This window comes from Cervus canadensis, chromosome X (genome assembly GCF_019320065.1).
Source record: "Cervus canadensis isolate Bull #8, Minnesota chromosome X, ASM1932006v1, whole genome shotgun sequence".
Taxonomy (NCBI): Eukaryota; Metazoa; Chordata; class Mammalia; order Artiodactyla; family Cervidae; genus Cervus; species Cervus canadensis.
This window is the reverse complement of record NC_057419.1, coordinates 128,701,570-128,728,278: the sequence shown is the minus strand read 5'-3', so window position 1 is coordinate 128,728,278 and position 26,709 is coordinate 128,701,570. Positions and strand designations below refer to the sequence as shown.

At 42.5% G+C, this 26,709-nt stretch overlaps 1 protein-coding gene across 3 annotated transcripts in view; it reads right to left on the bottom strand.

Moving 5' to 3' along the window:
* Positions 1-3,302: 3,302 nt before the first annotated feature.
* LONRF3 (LON peptidase N-terminal domain and ring finger 3) overlaps positions 3,303-26,709 on the bottom strand; it is a 39,562-nt gene continuing 16,155 nt past the window's right edge. For all 3 annotated transcript variants that reach the window (XM_043458595.1, XM_043458596.1, XM_043458594.1), the window contains 6 exons: positions 18,176-18,290; positions 15,864-15,985; positions 13,403-13,561; positions 12,632-12,794; positions 11,479-11,628; positions 3,303-8,145 (listed from right to left, as the gene is read on the bottom strand). In XM_043458595.1, the coding sequence (XP_043314530.1) occupies positions 7,990-8,145; positions 11,479-11,628; positions 12,632-12,794; positions 13,403-13,561; positions 15,864-15,985; positions 18,176-18,290 (865 nt within the window). In that variant the 3' untranslated portion in view covers positions 3,303-7,989. The remainder of the gene's footprint in view (positions 8,146-11,478; positions 11,629-12,631; positions 12,795-13,402; positions 13,562-15,863; positions 15,986-18,175; positions 18,291-26,709) is intronic.

The window sequence follows — 26,709 nt, the reverse complement described above, 5'->3', positions numbered from 1 at the left end:
CTGCATTTTCTTCCCTAGGCTGTGAGCCTCTCAAGGGCACAGATGTGCTGTGTTTTTCTTTGTAGCCCAGTGCCTGGCATATAATGTGTCCTGTAAATACTTGTCCTGCCCTTGCAGGATCTAGACTAAAAATTACCACTGTAGCTGAGCCTCTGTTTTGCTGCCAGTTCCTATAGGTGGAAAGGCCTCTGGTGAATACCCTTCCATCTGAACTCTGAAGGAGATGTGAGCATCAGAAGACCCATCCCCTTTTCACTTATCTATTTTTTGAACACAAAGATTGTGTTTAATTCACAATTAATGAGGGAACCAGTAAGATGTCACAGGCTATTCTAAGGAGAATACAAAACACCTTTTTCAACTTAAAAAAATCCTTTCATTTGTGGATTTATAGTCCTGTATTATGGATGGCTGACAAAACCCCACCCCTTTTGGCACCTGGCTCCCAGAGGGAAGGATGAGGTAGACAGCCTTCTTTGTGAAGTTGTTTCATTAATGATGAGGCTTTAAAAACATTCAGGATGAACTTTCCTGGTGGTCCAGTGGTTAAGAATCCACCTGCCAATGCAGGGGACATGGGTTTGATCCCTTGTCCAGAAAGATTCCACATGCCATGGAGCAACTAAGCCTATTTGCCAGCCACAACTACTGAGTCTGCACTCTGGAGCCAGTTCTCTGCACAAGAAGCAAATGCAATGAGTAGCCCATGCACCGCAACTAGAGAGTAGCCCGCACATGGCAATGAACACCCAGTGCAGCCAAAAACCAACAAAAAAGACAAAACAAACAAAAAAAACATTCAGGAAAGATAGAAACAGACCAGGCACTTGATGAGATTATTGGACCTAAGAACCAACCTGGAATCTCTTGCTTCTGGTCTTCCTATTAGATAGATGTCTTTTGGTGGGGGGTGGGGGGGAGGGCAGCTGTCAGAATATAGGAAATGTGAGGCCTGAGAAGTGAGAGCGGTGGAGTTCAAGACAGGCAGTTTAAGGACTGTGGAGTCAGACAGCCTGGATCCCAAGGTCAGCTGCGTGGCCTTCAACAAGTTGCATTCTTTTTCTGAAGTACAGCATCCTCCTCTGTAGAACAGGGATGATAACAGGACCCACCTCAGGACTAAACACGATAGTGTGGAGCACAACACCCTGCACATCATTCATTATCAGTCAAGGGGCGCTGCTTGCACAGAAAAGGTTGTTATCACCCTCTCTGCAGGTTCCCCAACCAAGTGTCCACCAGGTGAGTCTGTGGCACCCTGTGGGGGGAGCTCATAACAGCAGTGAAGGTCGGGGGCTCTGGAATCAGATTGCCCAGGTTTTTATCTGTATGACCCTAGGCAAGTACTATAACCAGGCTGTGCTACAGTTTACTACCTATAACATGGGACTAGAGATCTACTTCACAGATTAGGGTGAAGATCTCATGAGAAGATAAATATTTGAAAACCTAGAAAAGAGCCTGGCATGCTGGGAACACTCCGTGTATGTTAGCTGGGCCTTTGAACATCCAACGGTGTAAGAACATGACTTGTGCTTCCTGAAGACACAACCTCAGTCTTGGTTTGGGCATAAGTGGCATCCCCAACCAGGATGGAAGATCAAATCCAGTCACCATGAGAAGAGGATGCATGAAGTTCTGCACAGAAGGTGGTAAAAGGAAGTCACGTGAGTTGTCATGATTAGCTATTTCCTCCTTCCCTCCCTCCAGTTGGAACTCATTCTTGTAGACTGCCAAAACCAAAGTGCTTAACTCCATTTGTAGACTTCATGCTCTCCCAACCCTCAGCCCTGGTCCTTTTATGAAAGTGCTCACTGGGGCTTGTAGGAGAAGCACATGGTCCAAAGGGTCAGTGATCTCCCCTTTTCCTGTGACTGTGTTGGATGTTCCCATAATGCACCTCTAAAACCCAAGAGAAGCAAGATTTTATAGCAAAACTCGACTTCTGTTAAGTAAGCTATTTGGGGACTTAATTTTGTTGCACTTTTGGTATCCAGAAATTGTTGATATTGACTTATTGAGAGGGAGGTGGTATTCTGCAGGGGGGCTAGTGGGAAGCACTTCACTAAGTGGAGGAAAGGGTTTTTTAGGACTTTGTAATGCAACCATGACATTGGGTCATACATGTGTGGACAGTAAACATGGCTGATCATTCAATGTAAGGATCAATTGAAATGGGGAAATCAGTAGCAGAAAACTGGAAAGGGTGGGAGAGGTGAACTCTGAGATCTGGAGCAGGGCTCCTTGGGGCCTCCCCCTCCTCTGCCTTGACCAGGGCATGGCTCTGCAGTGGACTGACCATGGACAAGTCTTGCTGGGAAGTTTCTGCATTGCCTGGAAGAAGGCAATATGAAGAGTATTGACATCAGCTCCTTCCCATCCCACCCCAGTCCCTCCTAGGAGTGAAGAAATCATAGAATGTAAGAGGGGACAGGAAAGTTTAAACATCTGGGAGCCTGTGGGTTGAGGGCATTTGTCCATCCCTTCTCTGGCTCCTGTCTTGTTTTGAGACTGGGAGTTCCTTCTAGGGAGGCATCTTTGGCCGTGGAGAACTCAAAGGGTGGATCCCAGAAGACAGAAAGCAGAAAGTGTTGGCTTTGATCGAACAACACCTTCTTTTTAGATGATTCAGTGCAGTTCTCCAGAGAAAATTAGGAGGCATTCTGGGCAGAAGACCTGCCTTGAAGGGAAGACTGTGCCTTTGGCCTGTGTGTGCTCTATCTCATGAGAACCAGACAGCAGCAAATGAGGCATAGAAGGGCCATGTCCAACAGAGCCAAGCATTCCCTCTGGGACCTGGCTGGCAGGAGTTCGGATTTTTCTCAATTACCGGAAAGATTCTGTTACAAAGAACAAGGTCAGGCCCAAGTGGAGTTTTCTATCATTTTTTTAAATTGTTCTACTCCTATGTCTTTTTTTTTTCCTTCAGCAGTAAAATAGAACCTGTGTAAAGTCCTCAATGGCACGAGACTCGCACCCGTATGCTAAACGAGGTGAGATGTTACTGAAGCGCTCATGCCAGTGTCAGCTCTTTCAGCATCATTCATTGTCCTAGCCAATTTTACCAGTTTTCCTGTCAAACGGCTCATGCCGTGGGCCTTAGCTTCAGCCTATTGTTGAGACACCATTGAATCAAAATAAAAACGTGTAATTTGCTTTCATGAACATTTTATCATGCCAAAGAAAATACACTAGGTATTGTGCTCTGCTTTAAACAAACCCAATATATGAATGGATTGACAAAGTAGTGGCAGGTTATTAGCAAAAAGTTTCAACATAATTAGTAACAACAAGCTTTCTGGTGCATTTTTAAACAATTAGTTTAATCAGTTCACACCTGCCTCGCTGTCACATACATAAGGTCTATTTCCTTGAAACATCTTCCAGTCAAATGTATTACAACCAATAGAAACAAGAACAAAATAGATGTTCTGATTGCTTTCAATTCAGCTTCTGACAAAAAGATACTGAAGTTATTTGGGCAATTCTTTGCCCTACAGTATGGGTAGAGTTGTGTTAGATACAAAGTGAGACAATAGGAAACATTTTAAAATGAACAACAAGCTTTCACAGAGACTGTCTATATCACATTGTTATTACAACATAGATGAGCTGAAACTTCATTTGTATATTTTGAGGAAAGAAGACCCTAAAGAGACATCAAGCATATAGAGGTAGTTGAATAGCAATGTCGGAAGAAAAAAAAGAAGCATTATATTTATTCCCCGTTTGGGTCATTACAATGCAAGAGTAAAATGGCTGCTTAACAAACAATGGGAATTACAAACACAAAGACACATTTGCCACTGTTTAAATGGCTTGCTTGATATTAATCCTGGCATTACCGAGAACTGCATAAAATGATGGAACTAGTTTATCTAAGGTAAAGCCCATGATGCCACACTGAACTATTTGCTCTCCTTTGATTTTGTTGTTGTTTATTATCATTGCTTTGACTATAGATAAATGTCAAGCAACTTTTAAAATGAAGCATAAGCTACAGTGTTGCTTTGTAAACTTGTTAATCACATTTGCTGCACAGGGTTTTAAACGGCTACACAGTCAGGAAGCAAAAGCTTTAAAATGACACCAGGAACAGGGATTACAGGCACTTCTCTCTCAAGGTTAACTTAACGCATTTGAAAACACCCATTTGTAACGGGAAATGTCTTCATTTCACCTCTGGTTGTGCATAATCCAGATTATTAAATAGTTGAACAGTGGGAGCTATCACTCTAAGAGGAACCAAATGCATACATTTGACTTGGCTCCTTTTCCTTCTTTCTTGCACTCAGGAAAGGCCACAAATCGCAGGCCATGCAGCCGGCTGCTTCTCAGAACTGTCTTTGATCAAATCAAAACCTCATTCCTCATGCCCAAGAATGGGCTGAAAAGCTGTCCTTTTCTCTTATTTGGGATGCCTTCTATTTGCATCTCGATTGCACATCTCTGCTATGATTCTGCCTTGGGAAACAGAAATGGATGCAAAGTCAACATGTTGGGAACTCAAGGAACGAGTCCCTGAATAACACTCCCATCTTGGAAAAGGAGTTGGTGAGGGGAAACACAGTCCCCAACGGGTTCCAGTCCATCAACAGTATGTGATCTATTGGCAGTGAGAGACCTCTGGGTGCTGTGAACCAGCCTCAGAGCTCCACCGCTCCAACACCCAGTCACAGGGGACTATCTGAACCCAGTCCAGCTCCACAAGCAGAACTGGAAGCGCCACATGCGCAGTGATTTGGCTAGCCCCAGAGTGCTATGGCGGCAGTGGACTAGATGCAGTCGGCCTTCAGAAAAGGCAAATTGTTAACATAGTCAGTTCTCTACCCCACTAAATAAGGGGCAAGCACTCTTTTCTCCAAGTTATCTACAGAAATTTAGTTTTTATCATTTTTCATTTTCTACATTTTGCTGGTTACTAGCTAGCAGCAATAATAGTACAGTACAAAGCAGAAAGGCATAATGTCTGCTTGGTACCTAATATATATATATATATACACAAGTACACACACACACATATATATGCACATCTATATACACCTATATACATCTTTATACACACACACACACACACACACACACACACACACACACACAGGGAAAATAACCTACTAGAAAAGGCTAGGTCAATCACAATAAACTAGCTGAATAAATGGCACTGAATACCAAGGGGGAAGTCTTGTCCTTCTGGCCTAGATTTAACTTTATGTTTTTATTGTGTATACTCTTTATTCCTAAGCTTTGCAGCAAAATCAATTCACAAGCAGTGAAATGGTCATGTCCAATTGATTACCCCATTCAAGTACATATCAAAGAAAGTCAAGGCTTAGCTTTGCACCTTGCCTCCCACCACTACTGAAACAAAAGCTTGCTATAAAACAATCCAAATGTGTATCAAGGGTACTGGGAGGCAAGTCCATTTCTGCCTAGCCAAGATCTATTGCTACAGTTAGGTCCTCACTCATCAATGTGAAATATCCTATGATGTGGAATTTTATACATTTTGGAGAGCAAGAAGTGATGAGTTGATTATTCTATGGAGTTCAAATTTAAGGCTTCCATTATATCAGAAATTTTAGACCTCCAAACAACACTACTTTTTAGTCCTCTTGAAAGAGGGAAAATTTGCTGGCATGGGATTTTTCCCTTATTTCTAACCCTCATTTGTTTTCCAGTCTTTTCACTTTCCCAAACAGACTTCACCCCCAAAGGAATTACATGTAAATCATCAAGTTATGGTCTGAAAATCAGAGGTGTGGACTCCCTCAACCAATTGTAAAGGGTTTGGAAATGGGTATTTTATGTAAAGGCATGGTTTTATGGAAATGAAGCTCCTGATGATATTCTGTAACTATGAATAATCTAATCAGAGCAGTTACTTGTTGAATGACTCCTATGTGCTAGGCACTATGCTAAGTGATATATGTATATTATCTCACTTAATGTTGTATTAATAACAACCCTACATGCAGTATTTATCATTACCATTTGCTAGATGACAAACTGGTTCTCAGAAATACTGAAATCACAAAAGTAACACATCTAGCAATCAGAGACACTTATGACCCTCTTCTTTGCTGCATTTATGCTAGATAATAGGAAACTATTGCCCTAGGACTGTATTCTGACCATCTGGTTGGGCACCAGGTGGGAGTGGGAGCCTTTCATTTCCTCCTCCTTGAGCCTGGGAGAGTTTGCTCGGGCAGTAACCACTCCTACACTTCCATTTTTTACTAGCCCAGTTGGGCTCCAAACATCCAACCTGGGACCACAATGTTCTGACAACACGGTGTTCGTTAAGAAAGTGCAGAAGAGGTTATTTGGTTTCTGCTTACATGAATCTCTTTTCTGTTGCCTGGATCAACTCATTCTCCCTTTTCTGTTTCTAGCCACAGGTGGTGATGGAAAAAGTCAGGCTGATTACTTGAGGCAATAACCTCTCATGGGAACAGAGTGGATGGGCTGCACATGAGTCACACATCGCAGCTGTCCAGAGTCACATGGGGGGATTATTTACGTGAAGGTAGGAATAACACGATTCATTTCTTCCCTGCCCTAATCTTTTCACTTGGTTGTTATAACACTCCTGTTTTCAGGTTGCCCTGGCACTAAAGAAATCAAACTGCACTAAGCAAGCTAAACAAGACCTCACCCTTACTCTCTTATTACTGTTCTTCCCCTGTGTTGAAATCTTTAGCCCACCACCACAAGGAGGGAAGATCATGTTTAGATAAAATCATGGATTAACTGTCTGCTTCCTTTGAAAAGGCTTAAAAACCAAAAAGGTAGTTTGAGGGTTTTTTAAAAAGGGTTCTACATCTTTTTTTCCTGGTTTCTTTACACTTTTAATAATGAACCATCCTCATCAAGTGTTTCCACACATGCTAGCCAGGCCACAATCCTCACAACCCTGACTGACAAGAGGTGGGGTATGGAGGCTAGCTGGGCATGGCTGTGATGTGCCAGACTGAAAACCATCACCTCTGAAGAGTTAAATATTCTTCTGCCTTCCCATTCTAACTGAATTGGAGAGAAATTAAGATATAATTAGATTGCTGAAATAAATGCCTATGAGAGATTGTAATAAAATATACTCTAATTCATCTCTTGAGTCCAGAAAAATAATTCCTTCATCCTGCCTCCAGAGCAAATGGATTATTTTTATTGTACCCTGGCTTATTCCATAACCTATGCCGAATTCCGTAAGTGTTTTCTACTGTTGCATTCAAATTGAAAGCAAAATAGAATCTGTAAAGATAGATGATCTTAGCATGATGCTGAACTTCCTTTAAGCATCAATTGGATAGATACTGAAATGGTTCAAGAACTGGGGTCACATGTAGCACAAATTGTTAAAGCAAAAATCACACATTTCTAGTATTGTTACTTCCCCCTAGGTACATGGTAAACCACAGCAATAAATAAAGCAGTATTTTTCAGTGATGCACACTTAAATAGTTACAAACACACATGTAGGGGAAAAAAAGATATTGTAGTGCAAAAAATAAATTATTAAAACAGAAAGAACTATGAACATTATTTTACACAATGCTATATAAAATCTGAAACATTTGGAATGAGATCTCAAAAGTCAGTACGATAATGTAGCAACATGATTAGGAACTGGGTATCACATTTCAACCACACAGTCATTCCTCTATGAAAGACAGAAAATTAAAGCAAAACCACTTTAAACTTTGAGAAAATTTTATGTCAAAATCAAAAATTTTTTTTTTCTTCTGGGCTCTTAAACAACCTCTGCTGTGCATGTAGTTGTGCAGCATGTCAAGAAGCATCTTCAGAAAGAAAGTTGCAAACAGATCACATTTTTCTGGTCTTTCTACTTAATTTCTCTCTGATCAATAGCAAGAGAGTGATTCTGTTTGATACTTCCTTCTAAGATGTTATTGCAATTAGATATATTTACAAGATGACTCCCCTGCAGTGGTTGGGGAGCGTGGGGGCTCCTTTTCAGCAATCCACTCACTAGTTCTGGTTTCGGGATATAAAGGCCAGGATTCGCCGAAGACCGTTCAGCCGATCCTTCAGGGACCTCATTGCTAGGAACGGGAGCTGAGCACGGCTTTCCAATGGAAGAACCGCTAACGTCCACCAGCACCAGGCCGGGCCATTTGGGTTGATCTGCAACAGAGAAATGGTATGGGTTCATCCTATTCCCACAGAAGCGATCCCAGCTTGCAGGCTTTCAAAGCCGCCAGGAAACAATCCAGGTGGAACTGCTTCTGTTTGTGGCAGAGACTGCTAATTACACCCCCTCCTCAATATCTAGTTCCCTTTATCTTAGCTAGGCATACAGCCACTGGGGCCGAGGCGGGGAAGCTACATTGCTCAGTTTCCCTTGCAGCCATAAGACAAAGTTCTGGCTAATGAGATGTAAGAGGCATTGATGCGTATAACTTCTGGGTCATTCTCTGGGAAAGGGGCATGTGCCCTTGCCTTCATCTTTCTCTCCCTTTCCCCTGGCTAGAACGTGGACATAGTGATGATCACCTTCTTCACTCAGGAGGATGAGGGCAGCAGTTACAGGAGGGTGGAGCTTTGCCAGGAATGAGCCTGGGTGTCTGAATGATCTGATGGAATAGGGCTGCCCTAGCTCCCCATCTCTATGACTTCTGCTCTCTATCTAGTTTAAGCTACAGTTATTTTTGGTAGTGGTTAAAGCAGACACATTGATATCTTAACAAATACACCATACCTTCTAGCCAGTGTGATTTCATGAGCTGAACCAGCTACTACAGTCAGCCCTCCATATCCACAGACTCAACCAATTATGGATTGAAATTGGTTGACTGAATCTGCAGAGGTGAAACCTGTAGATGCAGAGGGCTGGTTGTACTCATTGCACTGCGTCACTTTATAGAAGGGGCCTCCTGGAACCAGTCCCCCGTGGAGATCGAGAGATGACTACTCAGCCTCTTCCACCTCTTAGATTCTGTTTAGGCCATTTGGCCTGGTGTGCAAAGCATGTGAGCCTTCAGTTCTTATGACCTCTTAGGCTTCGTGTGTCTCTTACCTCCCTTCTTTTCCCTGTTTTTGGCTGAAGGCAAGAGTCTACATATGCCAGGTTACTATATGGGCCACAGTTAGCTTCTCCCCCAAAACCAGAGCCAATGGTTCACAGTCCCAAAGGACAACTTTGCAAAAATTCCAATTGCAAAACACAGTCACATGGAAATATATTCCACCCCAGGTTTCCTTGAATAAAGAGCTTTCCCACCCCACAGAAATCCTGCACCAAAATTCTGTTTGTCAGCAGTGTCCCAGGCACACACTGTAGACATTGCTGACTTATTTTCTTGTTGGTTGTTGTTTAGTTGCTCAGTCCTGTCCGACTCTTTTGCAACCCCATGGACTGAACCCTCCAGGCTCCTCTGTCCATGGAATTTTCCAGGCAAGAATACTGGAGTGGGTTGCCATTTCCTTCACCAGTGATTTTTCCCCACACAGGGATCAAACTCACGTCTCCTGCACTGCAGGCAGATTCCTTACCACTTAGCCACCAGGGAAGCCCAACTTATTTCCTACTAAGCCCCAAATGAGCTTTCTGCCTACATCCTTCGGAAGGTTGGCTTTAGAACTGCAGAGAACCACATTCTGGTCAAACCATCTACACATGGGATTATTTGCCTCCAAATTGGTCACCTGATTTTCCCCCAACCCTTGCTGCCTCTTTGCTTCTCTATGCCTCTAGATTCATTTGGATTCTTTTTGTCCCTTGCTGCAGTCTGTAATATCTCCTCCCTCCTCTGATAAGTTCTGAATGTTAGATAGACATATCCTGAACTGTATTTTCCAAGATCATTAAGAAAGATATTTAAGCTGATGTTAATACATGTAGCAGTTTCTAAGAAACCCCCTCTGGAGCCTTAGAACATTCTTATTAATGGGACCGCTGGGGTTATAGCATTGAATGGCTCAAACAAGATGAGATTTTTTTTTTTTTTTCGCTGCTGCTGCTGCCAAAGCAACATGATAACAGTCCTCATAAGAAATGAAACAGAACCCAAGATTTCAGCTTTCTGTGTCACTGAGCCCTTATGAATCACTCTGTGGCATCTGTGTTTTCTCTTATGGAAGATGCTGTCACCATTACTGATCTCTATCTTCTGCCTGACTGGGGGAGAATGCTTTCCAGAAGATGAAGGGGAATATTCAACTTGATCGTGAGCTTTCTCTGAGCTCTGTCGTAGTCATGAGTCACACTGGCCCAGAGCCAGGAGCCTGATCACTGGGAAGCATTAACTGCCCTTCTCCCTCCAGCATTCATGATGCCTTTGAATGGGGGGAAGGAGTCACATTTGTGGTCTGGAGAAAACAAGACACTTCAGCCCATTAGGGAAGAGACTGGTGTTTTACAGCCTCAGAAGGCAAGAGGAAGAAGGGACTTTAGAGACCTCCTCATCTACCTCCCTCATTTCAGAGATGAGGGGAAAGTTGACAAAGGGGAAAGGACTTGCCCAAGGTCACATAGCTAGAGGTAAGGAGGACCAATCTTTTAGCATGGATGTCAGAACCTATATAGTCTACTTTACTATTGTGACAGAGTCAAGAATGAGTGTAAGTCAAGAATCAAGGAAGTTATGGGGATGATATTATAGAAGCTAGCTCAGAATGTGGGAAGGTGATGGTGTGAAAATATTAATATTTGACTACAACATCTCCAATCTTGTCCTAGAGAGAAAGTATTCCCTGATTTACACTAGGCATGGAAAGCTTCATGAAACAGCTACCACCACTTTCCTGGGGAGCTTTTTTCTGATCTCCAGCTGGATCTCTCACATGGACCTATCCCTCCAGGAAATAGACTGATCTGGTAGAATCTAGTGAACTCTTATCTAGTAGAGAAAAGGGTAGATTTAAGGATTGCGTCAGTTTTCTCAGGAAACTTGCTCATCCATAATGAGGACAATGACAAGGATCTAAACCTCCAGGGCTAAGCTTCGAGGGAGCTGGGTATGAAAAGTTTCTGTGGTCCTGCAGCTGAAGCCCTGCAAGGTGGCTGGCCCTGAGCAATGGGGAAGAGAGCAATGGGGAAGAGAGTTCTGAAGCCCCTGAGACATGGCAACCTTTGGTCTCAGCTCCCCTAAATCCCCTTCTTTTAAGCCTGGCCTTTTGTGAATCCTGTCACCCTAACACATCACCACGGTGGGCATCTGGACTCCCATGAAAGACTCTTCTGTTGATGGTGCCTGTGTTCCCATCCTCTCACCTAACTAATCTCTCAAAACCTGTCTTGGATTCAAATTCCTACTGCTTTAGTTACCCCAAGTCTGACTTGGGGTCCTTTTGTTCTTTACCATGATGCCCATTGCCTAGCCAAATGAGACCAATTTGGATCCATCTTCCCCTCTACACTAAATTTGCTGGATGGAAACCACACACCCATCTAATCACAAAACCCAGGCTCTCTTATCTGGTGGGAATGATTGATTACAAAAAGACATTTTCATATACCTGGGGATCAGCATCTTTCTCTGGCATTGGACCAAAATGATTGAGTATCCGGTTCTGCAGAGATGTTTTGAGGGAATGGAACCATGATGACGCTTGCTGATAGACACAGTTATGTAATCCCATGAGCTCAGCACAATCCTCTCCTTGAACCTGAAAGTACCAAAGTGGAATGAAGCATTCTGTACCTTCTCCATCACACCTAGAACCCTTTTTGACACGTGGCTCTTTGAGCATCCATCCTGCCACCCTCTGGGAAGGCTCACCCTTCTGGCTGTCTGCTGTGTGATGTGTGAAAGGCTCTTCAGCTGCATGATGGACTGTGTGGAAATACTGCTGAGGGTGGTGGACTGGAGAAAGGTTCAGCTGGGTAAATGAGCCAGACATATAGAAAACTAGTGACGCAAACTGGCCTGAGTGGATGTGTGCTGTTCAACTAGGTTGTGCTGGTTCACACCTCTCTCCTTTTCATTTTTGACATCTGCTTTCCCATTGCTCCCTGGGAAGAGGACATGAATGTGTCTGTGTCTCAGTGTGTAACTCTATCTTCCAAGGCAAATACATTTATTCACTGAGCAAATGTTTATTACTCTTGTACTATGTAGTGAATGTAAATATCAATGATTATGGGATAATTTACCTCTTCTTCTACCCATTAATCCAGAAAACCCAGGATTAACTGGACATGTCCTCTTTCTCCCTTATGGGATGATGGATTATCGGGAAGGGCTCTCGGCCAGGTTGCATGTTTAAAAATAGAAATGTGCATGTGAATCCACAATTATCTCAAAAGCAAAAGTTGTAACAGATAAGTAAATCAAAAAATCAAATATATATATGTAGATCCAGCTCCAGATCTTGGTATCCCTGGCAGAGACCCAATTCCAGTGCTGAATGGGCCGCAGGGTTGATCTGGCTTGGCACCTCTCATGCACAGATACAACTCAGCAACTAAGCAGGGGAAGGCTGGACTCTGGGCTGTGCACTGCTGTCCCACAACTGAACTGCAACCCGGCGGCATTCAATGTGGCTGCAGCAGATGGGGAAGAAATCCCCAGGCTCCCATCAGTGCCGAGAAATCCTCCTGCAATCATCCTGATCTGCCAAGCTACATGGTGAGCCTGGCCTCAGAATTCTTGGCACTGGCCACCCTCACCTTTTGGTCTTCAATGTACTCGATGTCAGCTGTGTTGTAACCATCCCGCTGGCCCTGATGGAGGACCCTGAAGCGCCTCTTGCCTATGCTGTCGACCACTGAGCGGCCATCAGCAAAGAACTGAACATTTCTGATCTCTAGGATGCAGCCATATTCCGCAAACCTGTTTAGAGGGAATGGAGTTAAGAAAGTAAATTCTTGATAAGCTGTTTCCCTGACCCGCTATCCCTGCTCCATCGCTATACCCCCATGTTGTGCCTTGAGGGACTTCTGCTTTTTTGTCTGTCCCAGGGTCTATGGCTGCAATGACACCACAGGCAATGCTTGTGTGAAAACTCATCTTAATGTGTCACTGTTACCATTTATTGTACTGTACTCAGTACTTTATGTGCATTATTAACTCCCCAATCCTTCCAACAAACCAGAGAAGTAGGCACTATTATTGTACCCATCCTACAGATAAGGAAACTGAGTCACAGAAAGGTTGAGTTATCTGCCCGAAGTCAAACTTCCTCCAAGGCTGGAGCCAGAATATGAACCCAGGCAGTTTGATTCCAGGGCCCACACTCTTATAAAACAAGTTTTAGAATATGTATCAACCATTTAACAAAAGGTTGATCCTGGGGTGCCTTTAAATAGGCAGCCTCTCACACACTAAACCTAGGGGCCAGAGGGACCCTGAACCTTACAAACACACCTTGAAGAGCCCCGAAGTAAAACCACAAATCCTTTCCACCCAACCTCCCTTGACGCTCCTAACTCCTCGCTTACCCTTTGACAGGATCTCCAAGGCACATGCCAAACTGTCGTGTGCCTGTCTCAATGCATCTACGGATCATCAGACGGTAGCAAGGCTCAAAGATGTGCAGGGGACAAGGAACCGTGGGGTAGGCCATGGTGCACACGAAAATAGGCACGTTCTTATTTAAGCTGTCAGGAAGAGCAAATGACATGGATCTCACAGCATGGGAGCAGAACAGAGAAAGGCTGGTCGAATTTCACCATGTGGATCCCCCACAGGAAGACAAGGAGGCATAAAGTGTGGACAGCTCATAAAAAAATAGTAAAATGCATCTGATGCTGTGGGCTGAGTCCCATTACCTGATGCATAGGTTAGCCTAAGGGCTATGATTAAAATGGACATTCTATACATTCTAATTTGGGTAATGAAGTTCTCTAGTACCTTAACATTGTCGATGATAGTTATACCTCATATTTTTCTTTCTTTCATACTCTCCACTCCAAACAATCTCTTCAGGTGTCTTGCTGGCAGTATGGGGAAGGGCACTGGTGGTAAAAGTGGACCCAGCTCTCCAGAGGGATGGTGGGGAAAATCTCTGCAAGATCCCTGTGAGCAGCTTCCATTTGCAAAGCTCCCAGAGGATGTGCATGGCAGGCCCAGCTGGGAGGAGGGAGCAGTAGAGAGGCAAGAGTAATATAGCCCAGTGATGCTCAAATACTCCTATGCATTGGAGTCACTGGAGGCCCTTAAACACAGACAACCTGGCCACTGCACCTCACCCTCCCAGAGACACTGGTGCGGTGGCTCTGAAATCAAGACCTACAAGTCTGCCTCGCAATGTGTGGCCATGAAGATTCAGACACACAGCCTGATGGGGAACCACCAACCAGGCCAGCTCCTCCTGATCACAGTTCTCTTGTTTGTCTAGTAAATCCAACACAGGGACATCTAAACTCAAACCTGCCAACAAATATAAGACTGTTTGCCCAAATCTCAAAAGGATTAAATGTGATTCCCCTAAAGGAATATCCCCAGTAAATTCCAGTGTTTATTAATAAGACATTAAATGATACATGAGAAGAGGGTTCAGAAAGATTCAAGGTGAACTTAATATCAGAAAGAAAGATAAAGACTCCTGCAGTAGATCTAATATGTCAATGAGAAAAGAAGGACTGCACTTCTGGCTTCCCAGGAAAACATGTTAGTCAAAGGGAGAGGTGCAAACAAGCTGGTTTCAGTTTAACACTGTTTTCTATGGGGTGGGCATAAAACCAGAACAGCCCCCTCGGGAGCTTTACCCTCAGAATGCTGTAAGAATTCTGCTGGGAATGGGAGATGAGAGGGCAGCAGTATGAGAGGCAGAAATTAGTGACTTCCCCTGCTTTTTCTGCTACCTGAGGCAGAGAGTTTGGAGCCCTACTTCCATCTCACCCCTACTCGCCACCTCTCACAACACCTGTGATGGAAGAGGAATCATAATAACCAGAAGCATTCTTACCATTACTTTTATTAAGTGCTTACTCTGCACCAGCTCATTTGAGCTTCATAATGAGTCCTTGAGGTAGAAACTACTATTATCCCCAAGTTACAGATGAGGAAACTGAGGCCCAGAGACATTAAGTGACTTGCCTAAGGTCATGAAGTCTACTCACTTTATGGCAAAACTGTGTCACAAGCCCAGGTCTGACTGATATCAAAGTTCTTAACCTCATAGAACCTCCTTATGTATCTGAAGACTGTCTTCAGAATACAGCTGACCCTTGAACAACTCAGGGCTTACAGGGACTGACCCTCTGCACAGCTGAAAATCAGCATGTAACTTAGAGCCAGTCCTCTTTATCCATGCTTCCCTGGTGGTTCAGCTGGTAAAGAATCTGCCCACAATGCAGGAGACCTGGGTTCAAGCCCTGGGTTGGGAAGATCCCCTGGAGAAGGGAACGGCTACCCACTCCAGTATTCTGGCCTGGAGAATGCCATGGACTGTATAGTCCATGGGGTCGGAAAGAGTTGGACACAACTGAGTGGCTTTCACTTTCACTGATCTTTATCCATGGTTCAGCATCTGTGGATCTGACCAACCACACATTGCATCATGTAGTACTACAGTATTTACTACTGAAAAAAATCCACATATAAGTGGAACTGCACGATTCAAATCCATGTTGTTTAAGGGTCAACTATACTTCATTCAGTTCCCCTGATAACTTATTCCAATCTAATCCTGCCCATGACACCCAGCTACTAGTGCCAATAACCTGGTCAGTGGTTTGACTTAAGTTTTTTCAGTGGTGAGCTGGTAAATGAACAATCGGCTTTCTAGGGGTGGGGAGGGGAAGTCCTTGTTATTGCATTTGCCAATTTTCACGGTGTCAACACTCTCACTGCGGCAAATTTCAAGCTATCAGCATGGTATCATTAAATGGGGAAGATATGTGCACTTTCAGTTCTATGAGCTGGCGTGAATGAAACTGAAAACAGCAGTGTGCATACTTAGAAAGTTCTTCCATTTCCTCTTCATAAAGCCTCCTTCGTTCCTTGAGTTCTTCTGGAAGGAATTTAGCTATTAGCTCTTCCATTATGACGTTTTTGCTGTACTTTCTTGATGCTAAGCACTACATGGGGAACAAGGCAGTTAGATATTATACAGTCATCAGAGAAATACGAAGCACTTCTGATGTAATCAGTAGAACAGTTCAATGACCAACATACTGGAGTAATGTGGACCGACACATTGGCAGCTCATATGATCATAATGTATATAATCTCTGGAGGTTAGAGTTTACCTTAAAAAAAAAACACATGCAATGAATTACTTCTATAATTAGAAAAAAATATTTTAACAAGGAAAAACACCTGCATTGAAGTTTTAAAAATGCCATAGCCTTCCTAAAACACTGAAATTGATTATGATCATGTTTACTGTCAATTAAGGGAGACAATCCTTTCCTTTCCTTTTTCTGATTATTGTGTTTATAAGCTCCCAGAATGTTCTCCACCTGGGATACGCTGCAAGTCTGTGGACAAACGTTTCAGGGAACTAAAAAGCAATTTTAAAATCATTCACCCTTTTCTGCCCTGCCACACTCTCAGTGCTTTGCTTCTGGATATTTTGAGTCTATATAACTATTTTTCTCCTCTAACTTAAGTATTTTTAAAATAAACTAAATACTGGTGATTTCATTTACCTATTTATTTTCTTTATTATAACATCTAGATATCACTGAATTTACATTATAAACCCTGATTTCAGAATCTAACTCAGGCTCAACTGTCACTATTACTCTCATCCCAAACACCCCTAGTTTATGCATATCCAAGGAGCTGTAAGGAGTGGGTGTTTAACGGCATGAACCAGACAATGGGGATGACAACATCTGCAGAGAATTGCTGGTTATGGAAACTACCTACACAGACCCAGCAGGGGGAGCTCCTGAGTATAAAAAACTGCAGGCTTCAGACATTTTTTCCTTTGCCAACGTCTATCTATTCCGCAGTGAACATGATCGGAATAAGATATTTCTCTCTCTGGAAAATGGTGCAAGTGTGACCCCAGGTGAATACCCAGAGACAGGTGGAAATAACTTCTAGCCCCTAAGGCCAGGACCCCACAGCCTCTGCTTCCAGGATGCCTTCCTAGCCACTGCCATTGCCTGGCTGCAAGAAAATCAGAGGCTTGCCAGTCTTTGGGAGAAAGCAATGGCTCAGAAGGTAGCCTATCCAAGAAGGAGGTGAACCTCTGCTGATGCTAAAACAAAAACCCAGGAAAGGCACATATTAAAATGTCAACAGTAGATTTTCCTTCTTTCTGCTGTTCTGAATGTTGTAATGTTCCCACAACACGAATGCATTATTTAAGTGTAATGGCCATGGGCTTCTCACCTAAAATCAGGACAGCAATCCCACCTCTTTACCCAGGCCAGACATGACACTGACCCTTCCCCCAGCCCAACACACACCTTCAGGGCTATCCTGGGTGATTATCTCACTTCCTTCCCTTAGTTTAAATGGTGGGGTGCTGGGAAAGCTCAACATGTGACTTCTCTGGATCTACATTCATCAAGAGAGAGTCTTGCATCATCTCCAGCCTCTCCTCAGGGATGACAGGGGTCAAGGAACATGAATACTAATTGTAAAATGTGGCAAACAAGCCCCTAGCAGGGAGAGGGGGGGGTGACAAGATGGATTCCTGGATCTTCTTGTGCTATAGAAAATTACAGCAAAGCCACTTGAAAAGCACAGGAGGCTGTTTGTGTGATTCATTTTAGAGGACCTGGAAGCCCCAGAGATTTTCAAGCAGACAAATACCTGCTAACAATAACAGAGGCAGTTGAGGAGAGGGACAAGGACCACAATGAAGGGCTGTGAGGTTTTCCTGGGGACCTGGGGGTGACCGCTTCAAAATATGGAATAAACATGGATGATAAAGGAACACTGGAGCTCATAGATGAATGAGCCAAGGCCAGTGAATCAGGGGCCATGATGGGATTAGAGCCAAGATCCATGTTTATCATCAATTTAATCCATGTTTATCACCATTTTGGTTCATGTTTACTATCATTTTGATACTTTTGTTTCCAACACAGATTGATCTCACTGCTAGCAGTTCATAAAAAGCTAGCTGTTGCCTCATTTCCCTGGAGGACTTTGTGGAGAGAGGAGGGGTGCCTCTAGACAGGAGAAATTGATGGTCTGAGGGGGTGTTTTGCTCTAGCACAGTGCAGTGGCTTGGGATCCAATAGGATACTGTCTTCGTACCCAATTCCAAATAAGCTAAACTGATCAAGAAAGAAACAACGTTTTACCTGGGAAAGACCGTCTTTGCACAGTGGACACTTCGCATTGTGATCTAGACATCTTTCAAGGCATTTTAAGCAAAAGGTATGCCCACAGGGTGTTGTGACTGGTTCGTAGAATAATCTGAAATTTAGGAATCAAAATGGAAGAAAATTGCAATCAGAACAAACATAAAAGACAGAGCTATTGAATGTTAAGGTTTTTTTGTATTATTTGAGTATTATTTGAGAAAGTCTATGCGTGGGAGTAAGAGGGGGGTTCTTTTTCCTTTTTAAAAAACAATCCCTTACACTTTACAAAACCATTTGCTTTTTATTTCTGAGCTGGATTTAAATGCATCAAATAATGCACTTATTAAAATTTAGGGCATAGCTAGATCATTTTATAACATTAGTTCTAGTCAGTCTCTTCCAGAGCATCCAGATTTTTTCCCTGTCAGGTCCCAGAAAAATGAAGATGAATGCCCAGAGTGTCTGATTAGATTCCATTCTAAAATACTTAGCCAACCTGTTCACCTGAATATACGTAAACACATAGATAAACAGACACAGAGATAAATACACACACTCCCATATTTAAGCACTTTATATAATATTAAATGGAAAAAGACTAGGTTTATTTGCTAACCTTGACTCCATTTTTCATCTAAACAATGTACACAGTCTGAAGGATCTCTAAATTGCACCTGTAACAAACATACTGCCTTTTACATGGATGGATCTTTTGCCCAGGGGCAGTAGAGTAATATTGTTACTGTGCTTATTAATAGACAGACAGACACATACATAGATACATGTGTATACATACACATTCTCTAATTAGATCCTGTTTTAATTGCTTTGCAGGAACTGGCTATTTTTTTCAAAGCAATCTGAGCCTCTTTTAAAAAGCTGTTCTGTACATTCAGAGATTCACGGATTTATTTTGCTTAATGAAAGTCTCACCTGCAGCAGGACCACTGGATGGAGGCAGCTGAAGATGATGCTTCAGAAGTGGAGCTCGCACTCTCCAAGAGGACAGAAAGAAGGGAAAGACGCCAGAACAGCCTATTTTGACCTCACTAGAGTGTTCAGTTGAGAGGAAGAGGCTGCGAGCTGCACAGCCCCCTCGTGTGGCCAGGAGGTGCACCAGCAGCCTGGGCCACACAGCCAGGCGAGCAAAAGAATCAAAACATCAGAGCTGAAAAGTACTTAAGAAAACATCGAGCCCACCAGCCAGAATGAAACAGATCCAGAGTGAATGAAGTCGCTGATCTAAGAGTACACAGCCAACTGTTGGCAAATGAAAGGCTTTCCAACTTCCCCTTCCAGCCGTGTGCCCGTTCTATTAGAACAATGATTCTCAACTGTTGCTGTGTTCGAGAATCATGTGGATTGTTTTTTCTTTAAGTAGTTTTTTAGATATATTATTGACATGCAATAAATTGCACATACATAAAGTGTAAAATTTGATAAGTGTTGACACATGCACACACCTATGAAACCATCTCCAAGATCAAGATAATCAAAATACTTGTCACCCCCAAATGTCTCCTTGTGTCCCTGGGCAAACCCTCCCTCTTGCTCCTCCCTAGACCACCCTCCCCCATCACCTGGGGAACTTTTAAAAACTAAAGAGGCTGGACCTCACCTACAGAGATTCAGATCAGTTGGTCCAGGGTAAGAGCCAGGCATCAGGATTTTTAAAGCTCCCTGGGTGGTTTTAATGTGCAGCCAGAGTTGGGAGTCACTGAATTTCACAATCCTACTAACCTCTGCATGGACAAATCTCCATTGGTATCTAAACCTAATTATCAGAGTCCCCAGTGGAACTTTAAAAACACAGACATGGCAAAGTCTCACTTGATAAAGTTGCAATTCAGGAGATTTGTTATTTTTAACAAGCCAATGAAGGTCTGGACCTGGGAAGAAGTTTTTCATATATTTACTGTTTTCTATTTCAATGTTATCAAGGTATTTAAAAAGTAGTTAATGTGTCTAACTGAGTTAATAAATTTTAGTTACTAAATTGACCAAAAAGTATAACTAGTTTTCAAAAAAAGTCTTTAATGGAGGTCCTAACCAGTGTACTAAGGCAAGGGATAAAAAAGTCTGAAGACTGAAAAGGAAAAAAAACAAAGCTGTTGTTATTCATAAATGGTATGATGATGAACTTAGAAAATCCAAAAGAATCTTAGAATGATTATTAGAATTAATAGGAATTGAGATAATTAGCAAGAATGCTAGACAAACACACACACACACAACTGTAGTTCTACATACCAACAAGAAGCGTGAGAGAATACATTTTTTTAAAGATGACATTAACAATTGCTTTTGAAAATCAAGTGCCCATGAGTGAAGTCAGACAAAGACAAATATAATATGGAATCGCTTAAATGTGGAATCTAAAAAAAAAAAAGTAGAAATGAACTTATTTTAAAAATAGAAATAGAGTCACAGACATAGAAAACAAAATTATGGTTACTGGGGGTAAGGTGGGGAGGGAGATTCAGATTGACATATACATACTACTATATACAAAATTGATAACTAATAAGGACCTACTGGGGGCTTCCCTGGTGGCACTAGTGGTAAAGAACCCACTTGCCAATGCAGAAGATGGAGGAGACACGAGTTCTATCCCTGGGTCAGGAAGATTCCCTGGAGGAGTGGCAAACCACTCCAGTATTCTTGCCTGGAGAATCCCATGGACAGAGGAGCCTGGCGGGCTACAGTTCACAGGGTCACAAAGAGTTGGACATGACTGAAGTGACTTAGCACACAGCATACAAGGACCTACTGTATAGCAGAGGGAACTCTACTTAATACTCTAGAATGGCCTATATGGGAAAAGAATTTTAAAAAATGGATATATGTATACGTATAACTGATCCACTTTGCTGCTGAAGTTAACATAACATTGTAAATCAACTATGCTCCAATAAAAATCTTTTTAAAAAGACAACAAAAAAATGAAAAAGAAAATCAAGTGCCCAGGAATAAATCTAACAAAAGTTTATGAGACCTCTATTGTAAGAAACTGCAAACATTTCATTGAAAGTAAAAGAAGACCTAACTAAGTCCCAATGAAAGACCCCAATGGGTTATTTCACTTGTTTGTTTGTTTTTGTGGAACTTGGCAAGTTGATTTCTAAACTTCATAAGGCAAGGCAAAGTGCCAAGAAGAGCCAAGACACTTTTGAAGAGCAGCAACGTGGGAGAACTTGCTCTACCAGACATGAGAATTTATTATAAAACAGTACTGATTGAAAAGCAGTAAGACTAGCACAGGAACAAACAGATCCATAGAATAGAATACAAAACCCAGAAATAGATTCAGACCCAGATTCTTGATTTTTTAAAATGTGGCACTTCAACACAGAGAGAAGATTTTCCATACATAAATAGAATCCTCAATAAATGCTATTTGGGATAGTTGGTTATCCATAGGGGGCAAAGAAGTTGGACTGATTCTCACACCATACACAAAAAGCAACACCATGTGGACTGTAAAAATGAATGTGAAAGACAAAGAGTAAAGCTCTTAGAAGACAAGATAGAATATCTGTATGACCTCAAGGGGGAGAAAAGATTTCCTAAACAACACATACACACACACACAAAACACTAACTGTAAATGAAAAGATTGATCATTGTTGCCATATTAAATTTAAGAACTTGTTAGTGTATTGAAAGATGCCATTAAGAGACCTTTCATGTTGAAAAATGTCTTTATTTAATAAGCCTCACAGAATGACTTTCTTCCTTAAACTATGTGCATGTACAACTTTGATAAAATTTAAAAACCAAATTAAAAATTAAAGGCCATTAACAGGGGAAAAAAAGAGAAAGGTGCCATTAAGAGAGCAAAAGGCAAGCCACGGAGTGGGACAAGATATTTGCAACACAGGTGACTAACGAAGGATTTGCATTTAGAACATACATAGAGCTCCTACAAGTCAGTAAGAAAAAGAGAGATAACCCAATTGAAAATGGGGAGAGTTATATATATACTTCCTTGGTGGCTCAGACAGTAAAGAATCTGGCTGCAATGCGGGAGACCCAGGTTCGATCCCTGGTTGGGAAGATTCCCTGGAGAAGGGAATGGACTCCAGTATTCTTGCCTGGAGAATTCCACGGACAGAGGAGCCTGGCAGGCTGCAGTCCATGGGTTTACAAAGAGTCAGACATGACTGAGCAACTAACACACACATATATACACTAGTAAACATAAAAACTGTTCATAGTAACATTGTCTGTAATAGCCCTAAACTAGAAACAATCCAAATAGCCATCTAGAATATAACTGATTTTGTAGGATTCATACAATGGGACACTATACACTAGTGAAAATGAACAAATTTCACCAACATGCAATAACATGGATAAATCTTCATCCCAAGGAAAAGAAGTTACAACAAAAGAATCCATTCTGGATAATTCAACTTACATTAAGTATTTTTAAACAGGAAAAAATGAAATTGCACTGTTTAGAGATACATACAAGAGTGATAAGACTTTTTTTGAAGAAAAAAAGAAGAGATAAAAGTCAAGATAGTGATTTTAGGGGCAGTTGGCGGGGGTGGTGATTTAGAAGTGACATATGGGCAGCTTCCGAGTCCTGGTAACTAACGTTTTCTTTCTTGGGCTGAAAGGGATTGCATGAGTAGCCTCTTTACAGTATTTTATGAGAATCCATTCCTATTTTTATGTACTTTCCCACTGTGTCTATTTCACAATTTAAAGTATTTCTCAAGATTGTGACTTGCAGGCTGACTTTGTGAACCACTGCTGTGATCTAACCACTAGAAGCAGCCAAGACAGACGATCTCATTTCCTCAGTAATTTGAGACCTGTGAATCTGAATGCCTTTTATGCATTATTCGATGACACTAATGATGAAGACTGATTGATGAACCTGTATCTGTAAAACTATTTTTCCTGAGCATTTCAAAATTGGGCCTTTTGTTCACTGAAGAATGTAATTCACATACAAATAATAATGATATAGTTGGCCAATTAATTGCAATAAATACTGACATTTAATGAGCAGATGAATGTAGCAGACACAAAAGGATACAGCAACTCTTAGCAAGAGCTATGATTAAAATGCCCCTGATCCGAGTGGTCACAAACAAGAATGCTGCCACAGATGCTGCATAATTATTGCTCTGAAATAATTCAAGGTTCAGATGCTTAGAATATATCATCTTTCAATACTCAACCCACTTCTATTCAGGCTGACTGAGTAAAGAGACTGGGAACAGATGGAATGCATTTCTCTTGCTATCAGGAATGTGTGCATTGCTGTTTTTCATATAAATTAGCTTTATATAGTCATAGGCAGTAATTAATTGGATTAGCTCTATTTTACTGTGGAGGAAATTGGCTCAGGCAAGTTAAATAACTTGCCCAAGGCCACACAGCTAGCTAGTAAATAGCAGCACTTGGGATGTGAAGTCACACGTGATTCTCAAGCCCATCTTCCTTCTCCACTAGATGACACAGAGATGACTGTGTGTGAATCTAGATCTTGGAACAAACACCATCCGTGTACATGTAGATACACACACTCACACACAAACACACCCTTTTCTCCCTCTCTCTCTGTCTCTCTCCCTTCCCTTCCCCACCACCAGAAAGAGCGAGAGAGAAACTCCATATATAGAGAGATAGAGTTAGAAATAGATATATACTCAAATTCCTCTCCCTTTTATTTATCACTTTAGGAATGATTTCAGAAAACACTTCAGGGAGGCATTTATAAATCAGTGTAGGGCCAGATTTTCTCACAAGAAAGCATTTTACATTGTCAGGGTGATGGAGTAAACAATAGTAATAATAAATGCTTTCAGTTAGATGTCAGCCTGGATAAAATGTTTGGCTTGTCTGGAAATAGCTATCTTTTCCCACCAGTTACATCCTTGTATTGTGCTCTTGTGTGGCTATCAAATGAGAGCAAAGGGGGAACAAGGAGGAGGGAGGGGGTGGAGGGAGAGAGCAAGCGAGCGGTGAACTGACTCCATAACACCCAGCTACTTGAGCAGCTCAAACTAGGTTAAATATAAAGCTTTTCGTTTCAATGGACAAAGGGGCCACTGGGCCATTAGGTAACTGGTTCAAATATCCAACATTCCTGCTCCACAGTGGGCCCAGAGGTGACCCCAGGGCAAGGGTATCAGGAGCAGGTAAATCTCAAGGGAGGACTGGCAGTCATTAAAGACGGAGGAGGAGAGTTCTGAGGTGTTGGAATCAGAGAGCAACTTCCCCCAGCAGACCTTGTTCCGTCCGTTCAGTAAGGGGGACTCGGAGACTGGGAAGTTTCTCATTAGCTCACCCTCCAACGGTTGTTCCGTTCACTCTTTCCACCATTTTCCCCTGAGGAGTTTATAAGCAGCTCCTGATTTTCTCTCTAGACTCAGAACAGATCAATTCCTACTCTAACTCGTCTTCAACCAAGACAGCATCACAGCACTGGATTTTATTCTTGAAACCTGCACAGGAGGTACACGTGTAGTTTCATGACCCGGCAGACTGCTTGAAAATATCTCTCACCATAAACCCTCTCCACCAAAGACACAGGACAGTCATGACAGAACCTAAGAATAATTCTAATCATGATTAGAAAAATAAAAACACTACAGGAAACAGGAACTTTTTCAGGACTGCAATAATTCAAACTAAAGCATGTATCTGAAATGGCCTCTGTCAACATGTGATTTCTGACTTGGAGACAAGCCCTGCTGGAAGGGGAACCACATGTTTCTGAATTAGAGCTCCAGTTTTAAGAGCCTTGAGATCAGAAATGTTCTCTAGACTTGGCAGGTTTCTTTTCACCATCAAGCAGCTCCCGAGTGTCCCCAGTGTAACTCAGCAGCCCATACAATAGCTGCTCCAGGCAAAGATGGGTTTTTGCTTTGAAGTCTCATTTAGAACAGAGGGGCAGGATAAGGGAAATAATGGCTTTTCAACTCAGAACGAGCAAACTCGAAGGGGGTCTTATCCTCTTGGTGTTTATTTCTTGGACCAAATTTCTAACCCTTCTCTGAAGCCCCCCGTTGAGATCAGGGACAAACAAGATGAAAGGGAGAAAGCAGACGGAAGGGAACAAAAGAACTTCAACCTCAGAATTCTTAGCCCTCAGGGAAAACACAAACAGGATGAGTCTGCGTGTTTGATTTTGCATCCCCGGGATGTTGGGAGGTGTGTCCAGGAGGATAAGCTGAATCAAGTCTATCAAAGTCTGACATCTGAAAGACCCTGGCTCTCATCACTGGCTGAGCACCATGATGGCGTTACCTGTGGGGGCCCATGCCTCAGCTTGGAAAGCAGAGCTTGTCTGTCTCACACCTTGGCTCTGGTTTGACCCACCTGCTACATCGTTGTGAGGCGGAGGGGGCACAAGGGACTGGGTTATTCAGCCAGTCCCACCCTCACCCACTCCACCTAGAACTCTGACAGTATATGCAGGGCTTGCTTCAAGTGCTGCTACATTCCTTATCAAGTCTGTCCGAGCTTACAAGCAAATCTGACAATTCTTTTTTTTTTTTTTTTTTTTTGAGAGAGAGAGAGAAAGTACGTGTTCAGGTAACAGCTGCCTCACTCATTTTTATTCAGAGGACAAGAAAAGTCACTTTGAGCAGTGACAAATGCCTGGGATTGACATGGAAGGCATATGTACTTGTAAAGGGCAAGAAGACGTCTGAGGGGCCTCCGTTGGCTGCATCCATCTGTGTGATGGACCAAAAGATTTTTCTTGACATCTCTTGTCTTGGTTCAGCCATCTTAACAAATTTTGTGCAAATATCTCAGCCTCCTTTTAAAGCTCTTTTGCCAAGGGGAAGGCACATTTGAGAATCTACTGACAGCTGTGGACCTTGTCCTGGAAAACTCTCTCTCTCTCTTTCTCTCTCTCTCTCTCTCTCACACACACACACACACACACACTTTTACATATAACATCAGGGAATTCATAGATCTACTAGAATCCATACACAGAACCCCCTCAGGGGTCAATGGACCTAAAGCTAAAGAACCTCTGGTCTAGGAAAAAAAGTTAACATTTATTGAGTACTTATGTCAGGCACTATTCTAAGTGTCTCAAATAGATTTTCTCAGTTAATCATAACAACACCATAGAACAGGTACCACTGTTCTCCGTTTTACTGATGAGAAAACAGTGGTGGAGAAAGTCACTTGCTCCAGGTCAAACAGCCAGTAAGTGGCACAGCCTGGGTGGAAACCCAGGCCATCTGTTTTTGGAAACCTCCTCTTAGCCACAAAGCTACTGTTGTGAAATGAAACAAGTGAAAGTCATTTGTTTTTGCAGACCATGACTGTAGCAGTTTCCTATTTGTTTATGTTGCGGGGTGGGGAGAGGCATGTGTCTCCAGAGATCTGAGAAAGGAGAGACAATGTGGCAGTGGGTGGAGGAGAGACTCCTAGCCAAGTCGTACATGCCCACTACTGACTACTGCACAGGCAGGTACAGACCAAAAATGAGTCCAGCCCTCTCCTTGGCTTCCAGAGAATAGGCCTGTGAGACTGACACTGGCACTCAT